Below are 19,200 nucleotides of genomic sequence, written 5' to 3' on the forward strand. Positions count from 1 at the left end.
TTTTTTCTAAACCGACTTGCCTAGTTAATAAAGGTCAAATACAAATAAATGTGTGTTTATGGAGTCTTCCAGATCAGAGGCAGTAGGGATGACCAGGGATGTTCTATTGATAAGTCTGTGAATTGGACAATTTTACTGTCCTGCTCAGCATTCAAAATGTAATGACTACTTTTGGTTGTCGGGGAAAACGTATGGCATAAAAAGTACATTATTTCATTTTGGAATGTAGTGAAGTAAAAGTTGTCAAAAATATAAATAGTAAAGTAAAGTACAGACATCACAAAAAAAAAGACTTATGTAGTACTTTAAAGTATTTTTTACTTAGGTACTTTACACCACTGCAGGGTAATAGCAGGTGGAATGAAATACAACCAAAAATGTAAATGGATGACCTACGTATTTTAAATCATTGGACATTCTTGTGGTGGAGTACTTTCTCGAAGTTATGTGCTTTGCCACCGAGTCGGAGCGAAGACAATTTGGACCTCGTGACTTTCCTTAGTACGGAAGTGAAAGAGAAGAATAACATTAAAAAAGCTCGTTTCACCACATTCCTATCAAAATAATACGGCGACAAGGTTCACACTTCCAACGTGACTGAATCATTAATTTGGTAAATCTTTAAATAAATCTGAAACAACGAATGTGTCGTATTTATCCTGCGTGAGCTAGTCGTAGCCAAAATGGGCAGCGTCGCAGCTGTTGTTGTTGTCTGCGACTGCGTAGTTAGCATACAATAATATTGGCTCTACCTACTGTTGCTAGTTAGTTCTACTCATCCATTTGACATTTGAGTTATTTAGCAGACGCTCTTATCCAGAGCGACTTACAGTAGTGAGTACATACATGTCCGTACTTCATCCTGCGGAATTCCCCTAATTGTTTGCGGGCTAGCTGTTCACTTTCACTTTTCCTACCATATTTGTTTCACAGTTTTGAGAATGGCAGAGATGCATATTCAGGCAAAGCTGGTAAATCTTTTAAAACAAGATAAAATTCAGCTCTGGAACCCACCATACACCACAGAAAACAACCAGGCAGGACAGCAACCTCTGCAGGTAACATTAGCTATGAAGTTATTGCCATTCTAAATGTGTTGATGTTCATTCAGTTGGTTGGTCTGTCACCTGACTATGAGTCAGATTTGTGTGATAGTTTTTAACTATGCCTGTCTGTGTCTGTCTTTGTCACTGTTGTCATTGCAGCAGCTTGCAGTGAACTATGCAGCCATTGTGTGCTTCTCTGTGTCTGAGGTGGCAAGTGCCTTGGAGAGCATCAGATCCCAAGCAGTAAAGAGAGGAATGGGGAATAAGACCTATAGAGAGACATTTGTGGCCACGTTGGAACTTCTTCTGCCTAAAGACGGAAAAAAGGTTTGTGTGTTTTGAGTTTGAGGGTGGGTGGGTGTGTTTTCCCTGACACACCCTACAGAAAATAAACTAATAATTCCTGATTTTTCTTTACCTGATTGCTTTAGGATGTCAAGAAGAAGAACTATTTGGAGACTAAACTGGATGTCCTTGCACAAGATCTCATCGCTAGGTAAGTGAAAATGGCCATCACAATGTCAATCTTTTATGTTATCAGTTGTTGAAGTGTCTTATTAGGCCTATTATGTCTAAGGTCACAAAGCTATACAGTGCTACTTTCTTCCTAAATTTGTTTAGGATTGCTGAACAATATGGACTCAAATACATCAAGTTAATTTTGAATGGGAAGACACTGACTCCTGGTAAGTTCCACTTAGGTCTAGTTGCCACAACCACCCTCTAATCAATGCATATGAACTCTCATTATGTTTGGTAATTTCAGCTTTGCATGCAAAAGCTTTGACGAAGTCCTTCATTCCGATACGTAAAGCTTATAATAAAGAGCAGTGATATTAGCAAGACCAATGTGCAGGTTTCTTATTTTTTATTTCTCAACTTTGCAAGCATTGAAACGGTTTCTCTTCACAGAGAAGCGTCTGGATGAACAGGACGTGAAGAACAACAGTAAGATTATGGTTCTGCGGGTGAGCGAGCCTGAGAGGAAGAAACAGATGGCGGAGGAGGAGGAGAAGAAGAAAACCCAGGACCAGAGTGTCCAGAGAACCCAGAAGGGCTTCCAGATCCTCTCCGAGAGAGGTTAGTGAGACACTGCTTTTAAACACAATCACAATTATCACAACGCTACAGGAATATTACTTCATGCTTGTTCTTTGGCTTGGTTGTCATTTTAGGCATCCAGATCCTCTCAGTAAACCCTCATACTGCGTTTAACCTCAATCACAACGCTACAGGAGTGTTATTTTATGGTGGTTCTGTGGTTTGGTTGTCATTGTAGATGGCACCGATGACCCAGCCACGACTCCATTCCTAGAGATTGCTGATCAGAAGGGGAACCCTCTGAAAATACCTCACAGAGAGAAAAAGGTAGTCTAGACAAAGGACTCATGAACATATGAGCAATATTATATTCATAACTGCCATGATAAGCAGTACGAGTGGACAGCAAGCTCACACAACGTGTGGCTTGAATGGTAACTATGATTCTTGCCATGTGTTCTGTGTGAATTTAAGCTCCACTGATTGTGACTCCGCACCACACAAACTCTTGACTATTTCTAATGCTGTGTGATTGTTGTCCTCAGGCTTTGATTTTAGCCATGGGGTTCCATGAGAAAGGCCGCGCTCTGATGAAGAGGAAACAGTACGACGCTGCTCTGTGCCACCTGTTGCAAGCTGACGACCAGTTTGGGTAAAACACCTACAGCTACAATCACAGAAATCCTTTGTCGAAGCAGATATTGGTCAAAACACGCATTTTCCTTTTGGTTAAAACCGTCAATGTCTAATTAAAAATGTCAGATCATTTTATGGTGTTATCATTTTATTTGACTTTGAATGTGTACGACTTCTCCTACACGTTCTGTTCCACCTCTAATACCATTGTACAGTTCCTCCGATCCATTAGATTTATTAAGACTGATGTAAGATATATATTTTGTGTGTCTCTCCACAGTACATGTGGCTCGGTGCTCTTGAGCACGGTGGACAACTATGCAGTACTGCAGCTGGACATCGTGTGGTGCTACAGAGCCCTGGAGGCCCTTTCCTGCCTGGACGACGGCAAGCAGAGGCTGCAGAGAGCCGAGGACTGCTTCCTCAAATGCTACGGAGAGCAGCAGCAGAGGCTCATGCAGATCAAGGTGATGAACCGCCATCTCTGGTCTATGGCTCTGTTAACAAACAACACCTAACCCCTACCCACATTTCATAAAAGTTGTAATATAGTACATTTGATTAATTTAATTTTGTTTTCAGGGAAACACAGGACGAGAGGAAGTGCTGTTCCTCAGGCTGTACCTCCTACAGAGCTTACTAGCGTACCTGGATGGTAACGAACACCAGGCCACACAGAAGCTAATGCGGGTACAGTACATCATCTGGCTGTACAATCTGGAGTCCTGCTTCCAGATTGTCTCGTCTTCAGACATTAACAACATTTCTATAAGCAGGGAGGCACCTCACTGTAATATTACTGATTCTACCTCTTACTCCTGCTGTGTTGTAGGTGGAGGACCTGTATGGGCGTCTGTGTCTGGACCCAGGGAAGATGACCGGGCTGATGGGTCTGGGTTTCTCTGAGCAGGAGGCCCGTCTAGGCCTGAGGGCCTGCCACGGCAACGTAGACGAGGCCGCGCTGCACATCACTCACAGGAGACAGGTGGGTCCCCCCTGAGCAATAGAATGGCGCAATGTTGACTTGAATGGTAATGCCTATTCTAGTTTATTTTATTTTTATTAATTAACTAAGTCCCATAGTAGGGAAAAAGGTGCCGGCGCTCTCACCTGATGTAGTTGCAGATGATAGGAAATATTTCCTAATAGCAACTAAGTTATCAGCGCTGTTATAATTATAGAAATACACTTACTAGAACTATTTGAGTCAGTGTCCCATGATGGGTGGAGCATATTGAGTGTAATTCTATGGTTTTGTCTGTCCCTGTCAGGAGAGGGAGGAGATGAAACAGCAGGAGAGGGAGAAGAGGATGAGGCGTATGGAGGGCCTGGCCACCCTCAGAGCGCTGGGTTACTCCAAGAGAGACGCTGCCCGGGCCCTCCATCAGGCAGACGGGGACATGGACAGAGCCTATGGGGTGAGAGGCAGTCGCTGCTACTGCAAAAACACACATTGTTTCTCAATACGCCATGAAAGAGGATATGCCAACCATCACATGTTACCATAAACAAAGCCATGAAGCAACATTAGCTATCAGAAGAGTGTAGATGCAGGCTAGCATACTTTGCTAATATGTATTGTTTTTATATTACTTGATCCTTGTTTGCTTGTTTCCCCCTAGATTCTTCTCGAGTCCACCCAGGCTGAGTCTGCTGCTGTAACCAACCACAACACAGAGCTTCCCATAGATCAATCCAAGGTTGAGCAGGTAACATCCCCTACCTCTTTGAGCTCTCACTCACTCACTCGCTCTCGTCACTATTTCAGTATAAAAGGTAGGTTTATCAGTTTAGTATGGTACCTTATCCTTCCCTCTGCATAGCTGTTATACCTGGGCTTTGAGCCAGAGGCTGCCGAAGCTGCACTGAGGCTGACGGGGGGAGACGTGCAAGGGGCCACCCAGCTACTGCTGGACAACCAGGGGGTCCTGCCTCCAGAGCTGCTCTCCCCCTCTCCCCCCTCCTCACTGTCCGAGGAGCCCAGCACCTCCTCTGAGTCCGCAGGTAGGACTCACATTCACACACGTACGTACACAGAGAAGCATGCAGATGAACAGATGGATTCACGCTCTCATTACTCCGTTAATACAACAATACAGGTCTTATTGAATAAATCATTTAAAAAAAAATGGTTTTATTGTCACATACACTGGCTAGTGTTCCGCTGTTGAGAGGTCTATGTGAGAAAGAGGCATTCAATATGCTGCTGATACTTAAGGCACCAGGATGCCATTTATACCCAAATCCCCAAAGTGGAGCCCTAATGAACATGACACTTGTCATTGGTTTGTCCAGGCTCTGGGAGCCAAGGGGAGGACCCTATGGACGTAGACCTGGTGAATGAGGTGCTGGAGGATATCCCCCGACATGAAGAAGACTACCTGGACCTGACCCTGGAGGAGGAGAGCGAGGTCATAGCTCAGATGAAGTCCTACCTCCACAGGAACTGTACCCCCTCCAGCTAAAGTGCCGTCAAGCCGGCGGCCATTTTTAACGCACTTCCACCACGTCCTAAAACAAGGGTGTTTGATTTCGGTCTTTTTAGACCCCAAATTAGGTTTGTGATTGTTTTTTTTTTCCTATATTGCGATACATCAACATTTTAACATTCTGTTTTTTTGTACTGAAGTGTTGTCATTTAAACATGTGAACAGATTGGAAATAATTTGTAAGGAAGTGAGCTAACGTCAATCAAAAAAGGAAATCAGAAAGTTAATCTGGGGACTGTGTTCTCCCCATTCTCACCACTTGGATTATTTGAAGGTTCATGTTTGAGATTTCAACCCTGTTTAGAATGTGAGGTTTATAATTGTATCGTAAAGGGATTTTTGGTTGCTTGTGTACAAGCTGTTTCTCCAACTGAAGTACATTTGTCTTCGTGCTCTGTTTTAGTATTCCAGATCCCTTTAAGTAATTTAATCAAGAAATTAATTTGGTTAAATTCTGTTTTTATTTCAGTTGTGGTTTTCATGGAGTTTGATAACCAATATGACAATACATGACTGGTCTTAGTGCCATATAGTTCAGGTTGCCTTTAGTTTCAAAGTCATTTGCATTTAATTTAAGAACCTGTTATTACATACAATAAATACTCCTTTGCAATTAGTATGTATTTGTGCCTCATGATTCACAGTATGAACATGTATTTTTCTTATGCCTGTGCTCTATACCGTATCCATCTACCAGTGGAGGCTGCTGAGGGGAGGATGGCTCATAATGTCTTGAACGGGGCAAATGGAATGGCATCAAGCACATGGAAACCATGTGTTTGATATCATTCCACTGAGTCATTACCACGAGCCCATTCTCCCCAATTAAGGTGCCACCAGCCTCCTGTGCTATCTAATCATAACCTTTTTTGGGGTATGTTTTGCTCTCGCAGTACCCCCTCATGTGCAATCAATCGTTAAGCCAATATTCTTAATGAGTCTTCCCCCAGGGGTCCTAGTACCCATGTTGAAAACCACTGCTCTATATAGACCCTCGTACACTCACACATAACACAGCAAGTGTTCGATTAAAAATACATTTGTGGTATTATGTTTTTTAAATGTATTATTTTTTATTGTACATTTCTAGAATGGTGAAAGTCAGTCCATGCGGGTCTGGGGTCGGGACAGGGGAAAAGGTTTAGAAGTAGTTGACCACTCTACGGATGGACTGGATGTTGGGGTTCTCGGCCTGCCACTCATTGTGACTGCAGTAGTCTCCTCTCTCCACGATGTACATGCGTCCGCGGAAGTTAGGCTCCTCGTACATCACCCAGCTACAGAAGGAAATCGGCAGGTTAGAAATGGTCACACATCTGCTCACTTCACACACTGTTAGTTAGAGAAGATGGAATAGCACTGTGTGTAATTTGATGTTATCAGGATATTAAGTCAAATATAGAAATTTATTGTGTGTTTGCTAATAGCTATAGCCTGTCCATTCAATTAATAAATGAATCAATTACATAGATTTATAAAATACTATCACACATCAAATCAACTACATATGTGGTTTGGCTTTTAAAAATAAATATACTACTTTCAGGGTGAGGATCCATTTAACAACAAGTTGTAAAATCCTGAACTTCCCGTTTAATATTCAACTCACTCCTGGAAAATAACAGTTGAGTCCACAGTTGTGAATAGTGGAATTAGTTATTTAGGAATTCAGCAATGTCTACACTTTACCTTCTAGATCGTTGGCATATGTGTTCCAATTATGTTCCTACATGCTAAAAGGTTGGATATCTTAGCTCAACAAAAATAGATCCAAATGTTTAATCACTGTAAATGTGTTTCTCTGATTTCACAGTTTTACGTGTGTGTGATTGCAGTCTGTGGCTAGAGGTGTGTTTCTTACGCTCCGTCTCCGTAGACCTTGATGGAGTTGATGCAGCTCTTGCTGAAGCCACGGCTCTGCAGGAAGGGGCAGTCGTCACAGACCTCCACACACTGGCCAGAGAAGTTACAGGCCTCGAACAGTTCCATTCTGTAGTGCTCACCGTGCTGCAAGACACAGTAGAAGAGGAGAGAGGTTAACATGAGTCTGCATTTGGATTTCATACACACTTTTCAACAGCGGAATACGGAATACTATTATAATGAAGATGAGCGAGAAGAATCTAAAGTATCTTTGAGTTAAAGTAGAAAATGGCTCTATAACGTAACCTCTCACCCTTAACCCCTATCCCTTTAAGCCTTAACCCATATCCCTTTAAGCCTTAACCCATATCCCTTTAAGCCTTAACCCCTATCCCTTTATGCCTTAACCCCTATCCCTTTAAGCCTTAACCCCTATCCCTTTAAGCCTTAACCCCTATCCCTTTAAGCCTTAACCCCTATCCCTTTAAGCCTTAACCCCTATCCCTTTAAGCCTTAACCCATATCCCTTTAAGCCTTAACCCCTATCCCTTTAAGCCTTAACCCCTATCCCTTTAAGCCTTAACCCCTTTCCCTTTAAGCCTTAACCCCTTTCCCTTTAAGCCTTAACCCCTTTCCCTTTAAGCCTTAACCACTTTCCCTTTAAGCCTTAACCCCTATCCCTTTAAGCCTTAACCCCTATCCCTTTAAGCCTTAACCCCTTTCCCTTTAAGCCTTAACCCCTATCCCTTCAAACCTTAACCTATCCCTTTAATCCCTATCCCTTCAAACCTTAACCCCTATCCCTTCAAACCTTAACCCCTATCCCTTCAAACCTTAACCTATCCCTTCACTCCTTAACCCCTATCCCTACAATCCGGAACCCTTAACCCCATCTCTCACCATCTTGATGGGCTTGCAGGAGCCCATGTGGTCGTTGTGGCTGTTCCAACGCTGGAACTCTGGGTATTCGCCATGCTCCAGGATGTACTGCTGTCCCTTGAAGTCGGGGTGGTCGAAGCAGCGGAAGGCGCCGCTCTCCACACGGATGGAGTTGACGCGGTTCATGAAGCCACGGTCCTGGAAGTTATCGCAGTCGCCCCTGACCTCCAGCTGCCTGCCGGTGAAGCATTTTCCCTCGTAGAAGGTGATCTGTGTTGGGTGGGTGAGGAGGTTAATACCACAGTTCATTAGTTAGGGTGGGGAGGTCGAGGTAGGATAGCCTGGGATCAAATAATATTTAACATCATTATAATATAACTAGCTTGATTGAGCTTGCCTGTTGCAGTGCAACCCATAGAAGAATCCCAAAAGTGCAACCCCTACCCAGCTGCCACTGCAAACCCTTAAAGTGCAACCCCCACCCAGCTGCCACTGCAAACCCTTAAAGTGCAACCCCCACCCAGCTGCCACTGCAAACCCTTAAAGTGCAACTCCCACCCAGCTGCCACTGCAAACCCTTAAAGTATTTGAACGATTTCAAATAGTATTTGGATGCGAACTCCATTGCTCCATTTCCTTTTATTGTTCACTTAGCCAAATGTAGTGAAACGGTCCAGAGCGATTGAGTTTGGATCCCAGGCTAGAGGCTTAACGGACACTTTGTCACTGAAGTGTCTATTCAATCCACATCGCGGAAGTTCAGCGTGATTGAAATTTAAACCCAATGTTTCCGCTTTAGAGTAGACTTCATTCAAGGTAAACGCTGAGTATGTGGCCTCAACCGGATGTTACATTTTCATTTCTAATCGCGGAAACTTTAACGCTTCAGCTTTCCAGATGTTGCCATGCAGTCTGTTTCCATGCTGTATTTATGTGCTGAAACCAACTGCAGCTATTAATAAAAGACTAGAGTTGGCTTTAGCAGCATTATGCATACAAGACTATGGTATGTCTATTCCTATTGGCCAGCCACCAACTAATTATCCATACCGGCTACTGATAGTTTAAATAAATGAAATGCTCTCAGGACTTGCTCTTTTAGATATAATATTTTAACTCCCTTGACAGATTTAACATTTCTCCCAGCAAGACAATTATGGCACTGATCAGAACAATCTCACATTTTCACCAGGGATTGCCTCCAAATTTCCAAACTCATTTTATCACACCTACACTACCTGTTAAATGCATACAGTCCCAAACCTATATGTTTACTGGCTGGAGTTCCCTCTATCCTTTACCTGGTAGTCCCAGTGAGGTCCAAATACCTATTTTTCAAGGGAGACCTGGCCTGGCTATCCAGTCAGTTATGTCCCGGTGGTAACCTACCTGATGCCGTGTGTATACAAGAAGACCCAGGTACAGCTTACCTTTCCAGAATACTGCGACATTTCCACTGGATACTGTCCAACCTGGCCCACAAGTAAAGTGTAACAGTAAAAAAGTTGGACACCCCAATATATACGTCCGGGGCCGTGCCGGAAAGTATCGCGAGGCTTTGCCACACAAAGGACACACAATGGGGGACTTAGGGCTTTTGCTGGGTGGGCACTTTCCCTTCAACTGTTGGCACTGCTGATTCTGGGCTTTGGCTGTAGAGAGACTAAACAGGAGGACAACAAAGGGTTTTGCTTGGCCAGGGCTTTGTGCAGGCCGTTTTGCACATGCTACGCTTCTCTTCTGGTCAAGTTGAATAAGGCCTGGCATGCCCGCACAGTGAGAAAGACAGAGAGAAGTGTGTGTGCGTGTGGTGGGAGGGTGGTTATCATGGCAACCAGGTGATAGGCCCACGAGGGAGAAGAGAGCGTGCAGAGCTACATCAAAGGCTCTGTATTCTCCTGCCCTCTCCACACAATACTACAACTATGACCTGCCATTGTTCACACAGACAGAGTGTCACAACCTTATTTAGATGACCATCGACCTCTGATCTGAAGTACTAGAACTGGCAGTGATGTTGTATGTGAAGTGTGGGGGAGATTTAAATAGATTATTAAGATTTTATGACTTTGAGTTTTATATGGCTGTTATGACAATAACGCACTGGGCATATAAATCTGGTGATAAAACTGTTTATGAATGTCAGAACTATCCCTGTACATTCAAGTGAGAAATATAGATTTATACTGACTCTTCAATGTCATAAAATGTTTTTCAACATTGGCATATTGTAATATCTTGGAGAGCTTGAAGCTCTGTAAGAGAACATAGAGAACGTAAATGGATCGCCTGACTTGCTGATAGTGCATTATGGTATTGGAATACTACCCTTGAATGCTGATCGATCGCCTACAAGTCCATTAGAGGATGATAAGCCCTCTTAAGTGTCTCTCTACCTCTGGATATGCTGACTCTCTTTCTCGCTCGGGCCAATAGGTTAATAGATCGCCCTATCTTTGTATAATTTAGCCCCTCTCAATCATGGCCTGGGTAGCAGGCCTGTAATGTTGGTCTCATTCACTTCGACTAGGTATCCCCTTTCCCACTTTAGTTGTCATTATTAGACGCCAACATTAGACAATGTTCAACAAAAACACAAGTGTCAGTAATAGTGAGAAATGTGTTGCACCAGATTTAACTAACAGCTCATTTGCATCTGCTGTCTCCTTTCTTCTCCACTAATGTGAAAGAGCTGGACAGAGGAAACAAAATCCCAGAAGGCATCCGCCATACTGCTTTGACCTATCCTGTAGTTTTCAGATCAGTGCAGATGGAGAGGAGATATCCACTTTAGACTATTGAGATTCAGCCCTGGGATAATTGGACAGGTAAAACCAATATGGTAGAATCTTCTCCATGCCATCGAATAGGCTAGGATGTTTTGCCATGTTATACTGAACAAAAATATAGAAATGCTACATGTAAAGTGTTGATCCCCTTTTTCATGAGCTGAAATAAAACATCCCAGAAATGTTTCAAAAAGCTTATTTCTCTCAAATTTTCTGCACCAATCTGTTTACGTCCCTGTTAGTGAGTATTTCTTCTTTGCCAAGAAAATCCATTCACCTGACAGGTGTTGCATATCAAGAAGTTGATTAAACAGCACGATCAATGCCACGTCTCAAGTTAAGGGATACTGCAGTTGGTACACTGTCTGCAGGAATGTACAGTTGAAGTCAGAAGTTTACATACACCTTAGCCAAATACATTTAAACTCAGTTTTTCACAATTTCTGACATTTAATCCTAGTAACAATTCCCTGTCTTATGTCAGTTAGGATCACCACTTTATTTTAAGAATGTGCAATGTCAGAATAATAGTAGAGTGATTTATTTCAGCTTTCATCATATTCCCAGTCGGTCAGAAGTTTACACACACTCAATTAGTATTTGGTAGTATTCCCTTTAAATTGTTTAACTTGGGTCAAATGTTTTGGTCGTCTTCCACAGGCTTCCCACAATAAGTTGGGTGAATTTTGGCCCATTCCTCCTGACAGAGCTGGTGTAACTGAGTCAGGTTTGTAGGCCTCCATGCTCGCACACACTTTTTCAGTTCTGCCCACAAATTTTCTATGGGATTGAGGTCAGGGCTTTGTGATGGCCACTCCAATACCTTGACTTTGTTGTCCTTAAGCCATTTTGCCACAACTGTGGAAGTTTGCTTGGGGAAGTTTGCGTGCTTCACGGTTGGGATGGTGTGCTTCGTCTTGCAAGTGTCACCCTTTGTCCTCCAAACATAACAATGGTCATTATGGCCAAACATTTCCCCAAAAGTACGATCTTCGCCCCCATGTTCAGTTGTAAACCGTAGTCTGGCTTTTTTTATGGTGGTTTTGGAGCAGTGGCTTCTTCCTTGCTGAGCGGCCTTTCAGGTTATGTCGATATAGGACTTGTTTTACTGCGGATATAGATACTTTTGTACTGGTTTCCTCCAGCATCTTCACAAGGTCCTTTGCTGTTGTTGATGGATTGGTTTGCACTTTTCCACCAAACTACGTTCATCTCTGAGACAGAACGTGTCTCCTTCCTGAGTGGTATGACGGCTGTGTGATCCCATGGTGATTATACTTGCGTACTATTGTTTGTAGAGATGAACTTGGTACCTTCAGGCAGTCTTTTTTTTCTGAGGTCTTGACTGATTTCCCCATTATGTCAAGCAAAGAGGCACTGCATTTGAAGGTAGGCCTTGAAATACATCCACAGGTACACCTCCAATTGACTCAAATTATGTCAACTAGCCTATCAGAAGCTTCTAAAGCCATGACATAATTTTCTTGAATTTTCCAAGCTGTTTAAAGGCACAGTCAACTTAGTGTATGTAAACTTCTGACCCACGGTAATTGTGATACAGTGTATTGTAAGTGAAATAATCTGTCTGAACAATTGTTGGAAAAATTACTTGTCATGCACAAAGTAGATGTCGAACTGACTTGCCACAACTATAGTTTAACATGAAATTTGTGGAGTGGTTGAAAAAAAGTTTTGATGACAAACTTCTCTGTTGGCAGAGAAGTTTGTTCATTTCTCTACCATAAGCCGCCTCTGTTGTTTTAGATAATTTGGCACTACGTTCAACCGGCCTCAACCACAGACCACGTATAACCATGCCAGCCCAAACCTGCACATGTGGCTTCTTCACCTGCGGGATCCAGACACCCGATAAAACAGGAGTATTTCGGTCTGTAAGAAAGCCCTTTTCTGGGGGAAAACAAATTCTGATTGGGAAGGGGTGCAGCCAGGCTTGATATCCATAGGGCCTTATTAATTTATCAGTTGACTGATTTCCTTATATGAACTGTAATTCAGTAAAATCGTTGCATGTTGCGTTCACATTTTTGTTCAGTATAGATACAGACTCCATCCTTGCAGATCTACCCAAGTGCCTAGAGGGTAGGTGGGCTAGGGGTTGTTTCTCCATCATAAAATGAATGTATTCTATGGAGTAAAGACTGGCTATAAGTCTGTACTGTAACTGGTTCTACATGACAGTAACTATCTCCACTCTACTCCAACTGGATTATAGAGAGGAATATAATGAGGATTAGATCTCTCATGGGGGCACATATTAATCCAACCCACCAGGTTTCCATTTCTCCTTGGTGATGTTAATTATCATGGACCCGCTCTGAGAGCTGGCAAGAGTGAGGAGCGGTGTGATGACACAATCTGTTTCCCTGACTGGGTGGCAACCTCCGTGTTTTGACATGGTCTGAGGTAGAGGAGCCAAGAGGAAGTAGAATACCGAATCATTTATCACAGGACAGGTTAGGGAAAATATATCATCCCTATATCACATACTGTAATATCAAAATATATCATTTTCATGTGTATTCTGATTTTTTGTTTTATACAAACTAAATCTAATTCTGAGAAACAATCAGACAAATCAAACTGTAGTGAAACAATATGCAGATTTAATGATTACAAAAAAAAAGGGAATCAACATTCACTACACTAGTGAATGAATGCTGGCCAACTGTAGTGGCCATAATAATAACTTTATGAAATACGTTGTTATACAAACTTTTCAAGAGGAAGGCAGGGGGGGGGCTCAGGTAGCAATGAGATTACAGGCTTTAAATGAGAAGTAAGGCTCGATATTTCACCATGTTTAGTTTCTCAGAAGAAGGGGAAGACAGGAGGGGGGGGGGGTGATACGAGTGTACTCTAAGCTGGGATGGATAATTACTCTTAATGTCAAAGTCTTCCTCTGTCCTTCCCCCCAAAAAAAACACAAATAAAAGGGAGAAAAAGAAGACGTTTCTCGAGGGAGAACAGGCTGTTAGCCACTTCAAGTAGAGGGATTTCCCAGTGTCCAGTGCTGTGGTTGGGGATGGGTTGCGAGGGCCCGAGGCGGATGGTTACATCAGGGAGCAGGACGTCCTGCCCTGGGGGGCTCCCCCCTCCATTTTCTCCGCTTCCAGGATGGTCCTCTTGAACACCTCTACCGCCGTCTGACTCACAGGAAACAGGAAGTCAGAGGACAGAAATTATGCCATAAAGACAACAGGAGTGTGTAGACTGATGTTTTCTCTGCTCTGTGCTTAATAGGTAGATTAAATGGTGATGGTGAAATGTGTTCAGTTCACACCAGCAAATCTAAAAGAAAACCGAACATTGACAGATGAATTGTGGCTGCTGGGAAAGAAGGAAGGTTGAAACACTGGAATATTTGATACAAACATTATTTTGATATCATTAGCAGCATGTGGCAGCAGGTAGCCTGGCGGATAGGAGCGTTGGGCCAGTAACCGAAAGGTTGCTGGATCGAATCCTTGAGATAACAAGGTAAAAATCTGTAGTTCTGCCCTTGAGCAAGGCAGTTAAACCCACTGTTCCCTGGGCGCCGAAGACGTGGATGTTGATTAAGGCAGCCCTCCGCACCTCTCTGATTCAGAGGGGTTGGGATAAATACGGAAGACACATTTCAGTTGAATCCATTGAGTTGTACAACGGACTAGGTATCTCTTTTCCAATGGATCTAACATGCCTCCTTTGGAAAATTGGGGAAATAGCAATTTTGTTGAATGATGCATTCAGACCATATCATTTAAATAACTTCAAAAAACAAATACAACAGTCTTACTTCTTTGGTTATCATACATATTGATCTGAAGCAGGACACCTCGTCACTATTTGCACTCTGCCTACAACAAAACCAATGTAACCTTGAAAAGACTATGGAGACATTCTGCAACAGCCTTAAAGAAGTATCCGTCAAAATGATATTTTTTTTCTGCAACAATAGGAAACCTTTATGGTCTTCTTCAGCAGCAGGGCCTATTCCTGAGAAGGAGAGGAACATTTCTTGGAAGAGGTGTGTGCACACATCTCCATCAAAGTAGAGAATGAGAAATTCAATAAGAAGCTCTCCCTCTCTCTGGAGCCCAGACTGCTGTCCTCAGCATCCCCAGAAAGGGCCTCTCTTCCTGGGGACCGAGATCAAAACGACACCCTGGTCTGAAGTCCTCACAGCACAGAAATGGGGTCTGATCAATGTCTACCCCCCTATTCCCCTGCCTAGCTTTGTCCCCCCTACCCAGGAATGACAAGGATGAGAACTGATTAAAGAGAGATTGATGAGTGGAGAATGATAAACAGAGCTGTAGGTAATTACACGTTGGCAAACTATCTTCCACGTTGGCACCAAATGTTTCTTCCTTTACATTACTCTCACTGTATGTATTCAAACTAGACTGTAATAGCCTTGGAACATTCGGTGCCAAGATGGCACCCATTACAATACTACAGTAGATGTCAAACTCCATCTAACCGATGGCTCTGGGAGTGAATGTCCAGTCATCACCTGGTTCTCTTTTGCAGAGGACTCCATGAATGCTGCGTTCCACGAGTCAGCCAGTGCTTTGCCTTCTTCACAACTGATGACACTGAGGAGAGAGGGGGAAACAACACGTCATAGTGACTACAATTAGCTTGTGACAGCAGTACAGCCCATACACACAGTTCCTGATTGTACTGAGGGGAACAGAATAATAAAGTGAACACCATTTGTTTGTAACGCTACAGTATAACCACATGTGAAAGTGTTAAAATCCAATGGGAGCCTTACAGGAGGGTAAAGCCTCTAATGACGAAACTGAGCTGTTTTCACTATGGGGGGATTTCGACCGGAGTCAAGCACGTGTAAATGGAACTGAACTGTTTTCACTATGGGGGATTCCGACCGGAGTCAAGCACGTGTAAATGGAACTGAACTGTTTTCACTATGGGGGGATTTCGACCGGAGTCAAGCACGTGTAAATGGAACTGAACTGTTTTCACTATGGGGGGATTCCGACCGGAGTCAAGCACGTGTAAATGGAACTGAGCTGTTTTCACTATGGGGGGATTCAGACTAGAGTCAAGCACGTGTAAATGGAACTGAACTGTTTTCTCTATGGGGGGATTCAGACCAGAGTCAAGCACGTGTAAATGGAACGCAATTCCCTTTTTATGCACTTTTCTCTCAACGCATATTCTGACCTTGAACTTAAGCATGAGAATAGCATGCTATTCACACTGGCAAAGCGCACGCCCTCGCAAGGTGGGAGGGGACTGGCAAGCTTTGGGGGCCCATGAACACGTCATAAGTTATGAAATAAATGTTTTGAATTACAGGAAAGTAGCTTTAAAACTGAAAAAATGTTGTACATTTTGCCAATGTGTAGAAAAGCAGGACATTCGGGACAATCCTTGTCTGGCAGGGAACCACTTTTTATAGCTTTTTTGTGTGCATCATTTGAGCTCAAACGTTACATTTAGGGCAATTTTATAAGAAAAAAAGATTTGTTTTGGGGAATTTTCAACAAAAAAATACTCATGCTCCAGAGCAATGGATCCCAATTTCAAACTCTCCAAAAAAGGGTTTAAAATTCTAAACTTGTAATAATGGATATCAACTGAATAACTATCTAATGTAGTTTCTTGCAATAGCCTTCTGAATGTTAAACAATATTTCTCTCAAAGCTGTGATTCCTAAAAGATGTGTCCGAAGATCCGTGAGATGTGTTTTAAATGGTTGTTTTTTTTATTGGCGATTTTCAAATTAATAATTTACCATATTTTACAAATATTTGTATTTAACTTGTATTCTGTCGACAATTCTGCCAGAGGCTTGTCAACTCTAATGCTTTGTTAATACACTGTTCTGCAACATATGCTTAAACAAAGGAACAATTTTCTGTGCAAGACCAAAGGGATGTTTGCTGTAAAAATGTCAATATATGTCCTAAATCTAGAAAATAAGGTCAAAATGCTAACAGAATTAGCCCTGAAGCATTCAATAGTGCTAGAAAATAAGGACAAAATGCTAACAGAATTAGCCCTGAAGCATTCAATAGGGCTAGAAAACAAAACAAAATACATTGAGATTTGCATTACATATTTGAATAATATCTTGTTAGAATTAAACAATCAAGGCCTTTAAACACTTGTTGGACAATCATTGTAACACTAAATGGCTTTTATGGTGTCTGACGGAGTTGACATGAATCCAGTTATTTGCATTTTATGAATAAAAAATTAAAGAATGTAACAATGTTGTTCCTTTACATGGTGTGATAGCTGATACTTTGGTCTTTCAAAATATACATTTCAAATGTTGTTAATATTGGGGCAGCCTAGTGGTTAGAGTGTTGGACTAGGAACCGAAAGGTTACAAGTTCAAATCCCCGAGCTGACAAGGTACAAATCTGTCGTTCTGCCCCTGAACAGGCAGTTAACCCACTGTTCCTAGACCAGTTAACCCACTGTTCCTAGACCAGTTAACCCACTGTTCCTAGACCAGTTAACCCACTGTACCTAGACCAGTTAACCCACTGTTCCTAGACCAGTTAACCCACTGTTCCTAGACCAGTTAACCCACTGTTCCTAGACCAGTTAACCCACTGTTCCTAGACCAGTTAACCCACTGTTCCTAGACCAGTTAACCCACTGTTCCTAGACCAGTTAACCCACTGTTCCTAGACCAGTTAACCCACTGTTCCTAGACCAGTTAACCCACTGTTCCTTGGCCATCATTGAAAATAAGAAGTTGTTCTTAACTGACTTGCCTAGTTAAATAAAGGTAAAATATTAAGACAAATATTTGTGGAAAGAAAGTTGAAACTGTCCCATCATTCAAGAAACCCTGAACTCTAAAACTGCATATAAAGGCTAAATGTGTAAAATAGCATGACATTAGCTATAATACTGCGCTACGACACTGGCTATTCATCCACTATTGGTTTGGGGTGGAGGTCAAATAAATGAAGGTGTGTCTACAGATACGCCATATTCTGACCTCGACTTTAATTCCCTCACAATTCCACTACCTTTCATTGTGAGGAAACCATGAATAAGGTTGAGTGGAAAAAGCTACTTTCTTTTATCAGGACAGAAATAACAGCATGCTCTATATACTGTAAATTACAAATTGATAAGAGCTAGGTAAATTAGTAATCCATTTGGAGAAGGGGAATTTAAAGACACATGGCAATTGTTTTATATGATTTTCCATTATGATCCCTGGAGATGAATGTGAAATCAGACATATTGAAGCAAACTGAAAATCATATCAACATGACATGTATCGGGGCCCCTTTTTCACAGTGAAGCTATAAATAAGTTGTGCCGTTATTCTGAATTTTAGCCACCGTCAGTAATACCCACATACATATATATCTGTCCCTAATGTTACATTTCCTTACATTTGGAGCCTACATTTTGCATCATTACATTCAGTTCTGTTTACCTTGCTTTCCATACGTCCGTATAGTTGTTCCTGAGGGTCTCTAGCATTAGTGGATCATAGTCTAACGTTATACAATAATTAGTCATTTGGGACATGTAGCCTATTTGAATCATTATGGAACTCAGACCACACGTAGCAGGTTAAACCTGGAGCACGGTGCACAACGACTGGACAGTTGTCATACACTTCCATGATTAGGGTAGATTTATAGGACTATTGTTCAACCCCTATTGTACACTTTTTAAAAAACATATTAATGGATTGAACTTCATCAGTCTAATAGAGGGTGTCTTGTCCTGCTCCTGTATTCATCCCATTCATCAGTCTAATAGAGGGTGTCTTGTCCTGATCCTGTATTCATCAGTCTAATAGAGGGTGTCTTGTCCTGATCCTGTATTCATCCCATTCATCAGTCTAATAGAGGGTGTCTTGTCCTGATCCTGTATTCATCAGTCTAATAGAGCGTGTCTTGTCCTGCTCCTGTATTCATCAGTCTAATAGAGGGCGTCTTGTCCTGCTCCTGTATTCATCAGTCTAATAGAGGGCGTCTTGTCCTGCTCCTGTATTCATCAGTCTAATAGAGCGTGTCTTGTCCTGCTCCTGTATTCATCAGTCTAATAGAGGGCGTCTTGTCCTGCTCCTGTATTCATCAGTCTAATAGAGGGCGTCTTGTCCTGCTCCTGTATTCATCAGTCTAATAGAGGGCGTCTTGTCCTGATCCTGCATTCATCAGTCTAATAGAAGGTGTCTTGTCCTGATCCTGTATTCATCCCATTCATCAGTCTAATAGAGGGTGTCTTGTCCTGATCCTGTATTCATCAGTCTAATAGAGGGTGTCTTGTCCTGATCCTGTATTCATCAGTCTAATAGAGGGTGTCTTGTCCTGATCCTGTATTCATCAGTCTAATAGAGGGTGTCTTGTCCTGATCCTGTATTCATCAGTCTAATAGAGGGCGTCTTGTCCTGATCCTGTATTCATCCCATTCATCAGTCTAATAGAGGGCGTCTTGTCCTGC

At 42.3% G+C, this 19,200-nt stretch overlaps 3 protein-coding genes across 8 annotated transcripts in view; 1 reads left to right on the forward strand and 2 right to left on the reverse strand.

Annotated features, from left to right (window-relative positions):
* The first annotated feature begins 484 nt into the window (after positions 1 to 484).
* LOC123991372 (NEDD8 ultimate buster 1-like) lies at positions 485 to 5,828 on the forward strand. 4 transcript variants are annotated; one of them, XM_046292892.1, is made up of 15 exons: positions 485 to 613; positions 934 to 1,058; positions 1,206 to 1,373; positions 1,478 to 1,542; positions 1,668 to 1,732; positions 1,959 to 2,126; positions 2,326 to 2,414; positions 2,633 to 2,739; positions 3,004 to 3,190; positions 3,306 to 3,413; positions 3,556 to 3,708; positions 3,995 to 4,141; positions 4,346 to 4,432; positions 4,547 to 4,748; positions 5,019 to 5,828. In XM_046292892.1, exons 2-15 carry the CDS (start codon positions 942 to 944, stop codon positions 5,186 to 5,188), a joined length of 1,833 nt encoding a protein of 610 aa, XP_046148848.1. In that variant the 5' UTR covers positions 485 to 613; positions 934 to 941; the 3' UTR covers positions 5,189 to 5,828. The 4 variants fall into 4 exon arrangements, with proteins under 4 accessions (XP_046148848.1, XP_046148849.1, XP_046148847.1 ...); XM_046292893.1 differs by having other exon boundaries at positions 1,209 to 1,373; XM_046292891.1 differs by having other exon boundaries at positions 499 to 1,058.
* A 437-nt stretch (positions 5,829 to 6,265) lies between these two features.
* Positions 6,266 to 9,510, reverse strand: LOC123991373 (gamma-crystallin N-B-like). Its single transcript, XM_046292895.1, has 4 exons — positions 9,385 to 9,510; positions 7,976 to 8,224; positions 7,074 to 7,219; positions 6,266 to 6,489 (listed from the first exon to the last, which is right to left on the reverse strand). Exons 1-4 carry the CDS (start codon positions 9,403 to 9,405, stop codon positions 6,354 to 6,356), a joined length of 552 nt encoding a protein of 183 aa, XP_046148851.1. The 5' UTR covers positions 9,406 to 9,510; the 3' UTR covers positions 6,266 to 6,353.
* Positions 9,511 to 13,345: 3,835 nt separating this feature from the next.
* LOC123991375 (GTP-binding protein Rheb) overlaps positions 13,346 to 19,200 on the reverse strand; it is a 59,708-nt gene continuing 53,853 nt past the window's right edge. For 2 of the 3 annotated variants that reach the window (XM_046292896.1, XM_046292898.1), the window contains exons 7-8: positions 15,260 to 15,341; positions 13,346 to 13,907 (exon numbers count right to left, since the gene is read on the reverse strand). In XM_046292896.1, coding sequence (XP_046148852.1) covers positions 13,815 to 13,907; positions 15,260 to 15,341 — 175 coding nt within the window. In that variant the 3' untranslated portion in view covers positions 13,346 to 13,814. Of the gene's footprint in view, positions 13,908 to 15,259; positions 15,342 to 19,200 lie in introns of those variants that run through there. The other variant, XM_046292897.1, reaches the window with a different exon arrangement.

The sequence above is a fragment of the Oncorhynchus gorbuscha genome, linkage group LG12 (genome assembly GCF_021184085.1).
Source record: "Oncorhynchus gorbuscha isolate QuinsamMale2020 ecotype Even-year linkage group LG12, OgorEven_v1.0, whole genome shotgun sequence".
Classification (NCBI taxonomy): domain Eukaryota; kingdom Metazoa; phylum Chordata; class Actinopteri; order Salmoniformes; family Salmonidae; genus Oncorhynchus; species Oncorhynchus gorbuscha.

Excerpts from the sequence above, each read along its gene's own strand:
- LOC123991372 (XM_046292892.1), top strand. The coding sequence starts at position 942 with ATGGCAGAGATGCATATTCAGGCAAAGCTGGTAAATCTTTTAAAACAA. Across the intron at positions 1,374-1,477 it reads TGCCTAAAGACGGAAAAAAG|GATGTCAAGAAGAAGAACTA; the intron begins GTTTGTGTGTTT and ends TGATTGCTTTAG. Across the intron at positions 2,127-2,325 it reads CCAGATCCTCTCCGAGAGAG|ATGGCACCGATGACCCAGCC; the intron begins GTTAGTGAGACA and ends TTGTCATTGTAG.
- LOC123991373 (XM_046292895.1), bottom strand. The coding sequence starts at position 9,405 with ATGTCGCAGTATTCTGGAAAG. Across the intron at positions 8,225-9,384 it reads TGTCGCAGTATTCTGGAAAG|ATCACCTTCTACGAGGGAAA; the intron begins GTAAGCTGTACC and ends CACCCAACACAG. Across the intron at positions 7,220-7,975 it reads CCTGCAAGCCCATCAAGATG|CACGGTGAGCACTACAGAAT; the intron begins GTGAGAGATGGG and ends TGTGTCTTGCAG.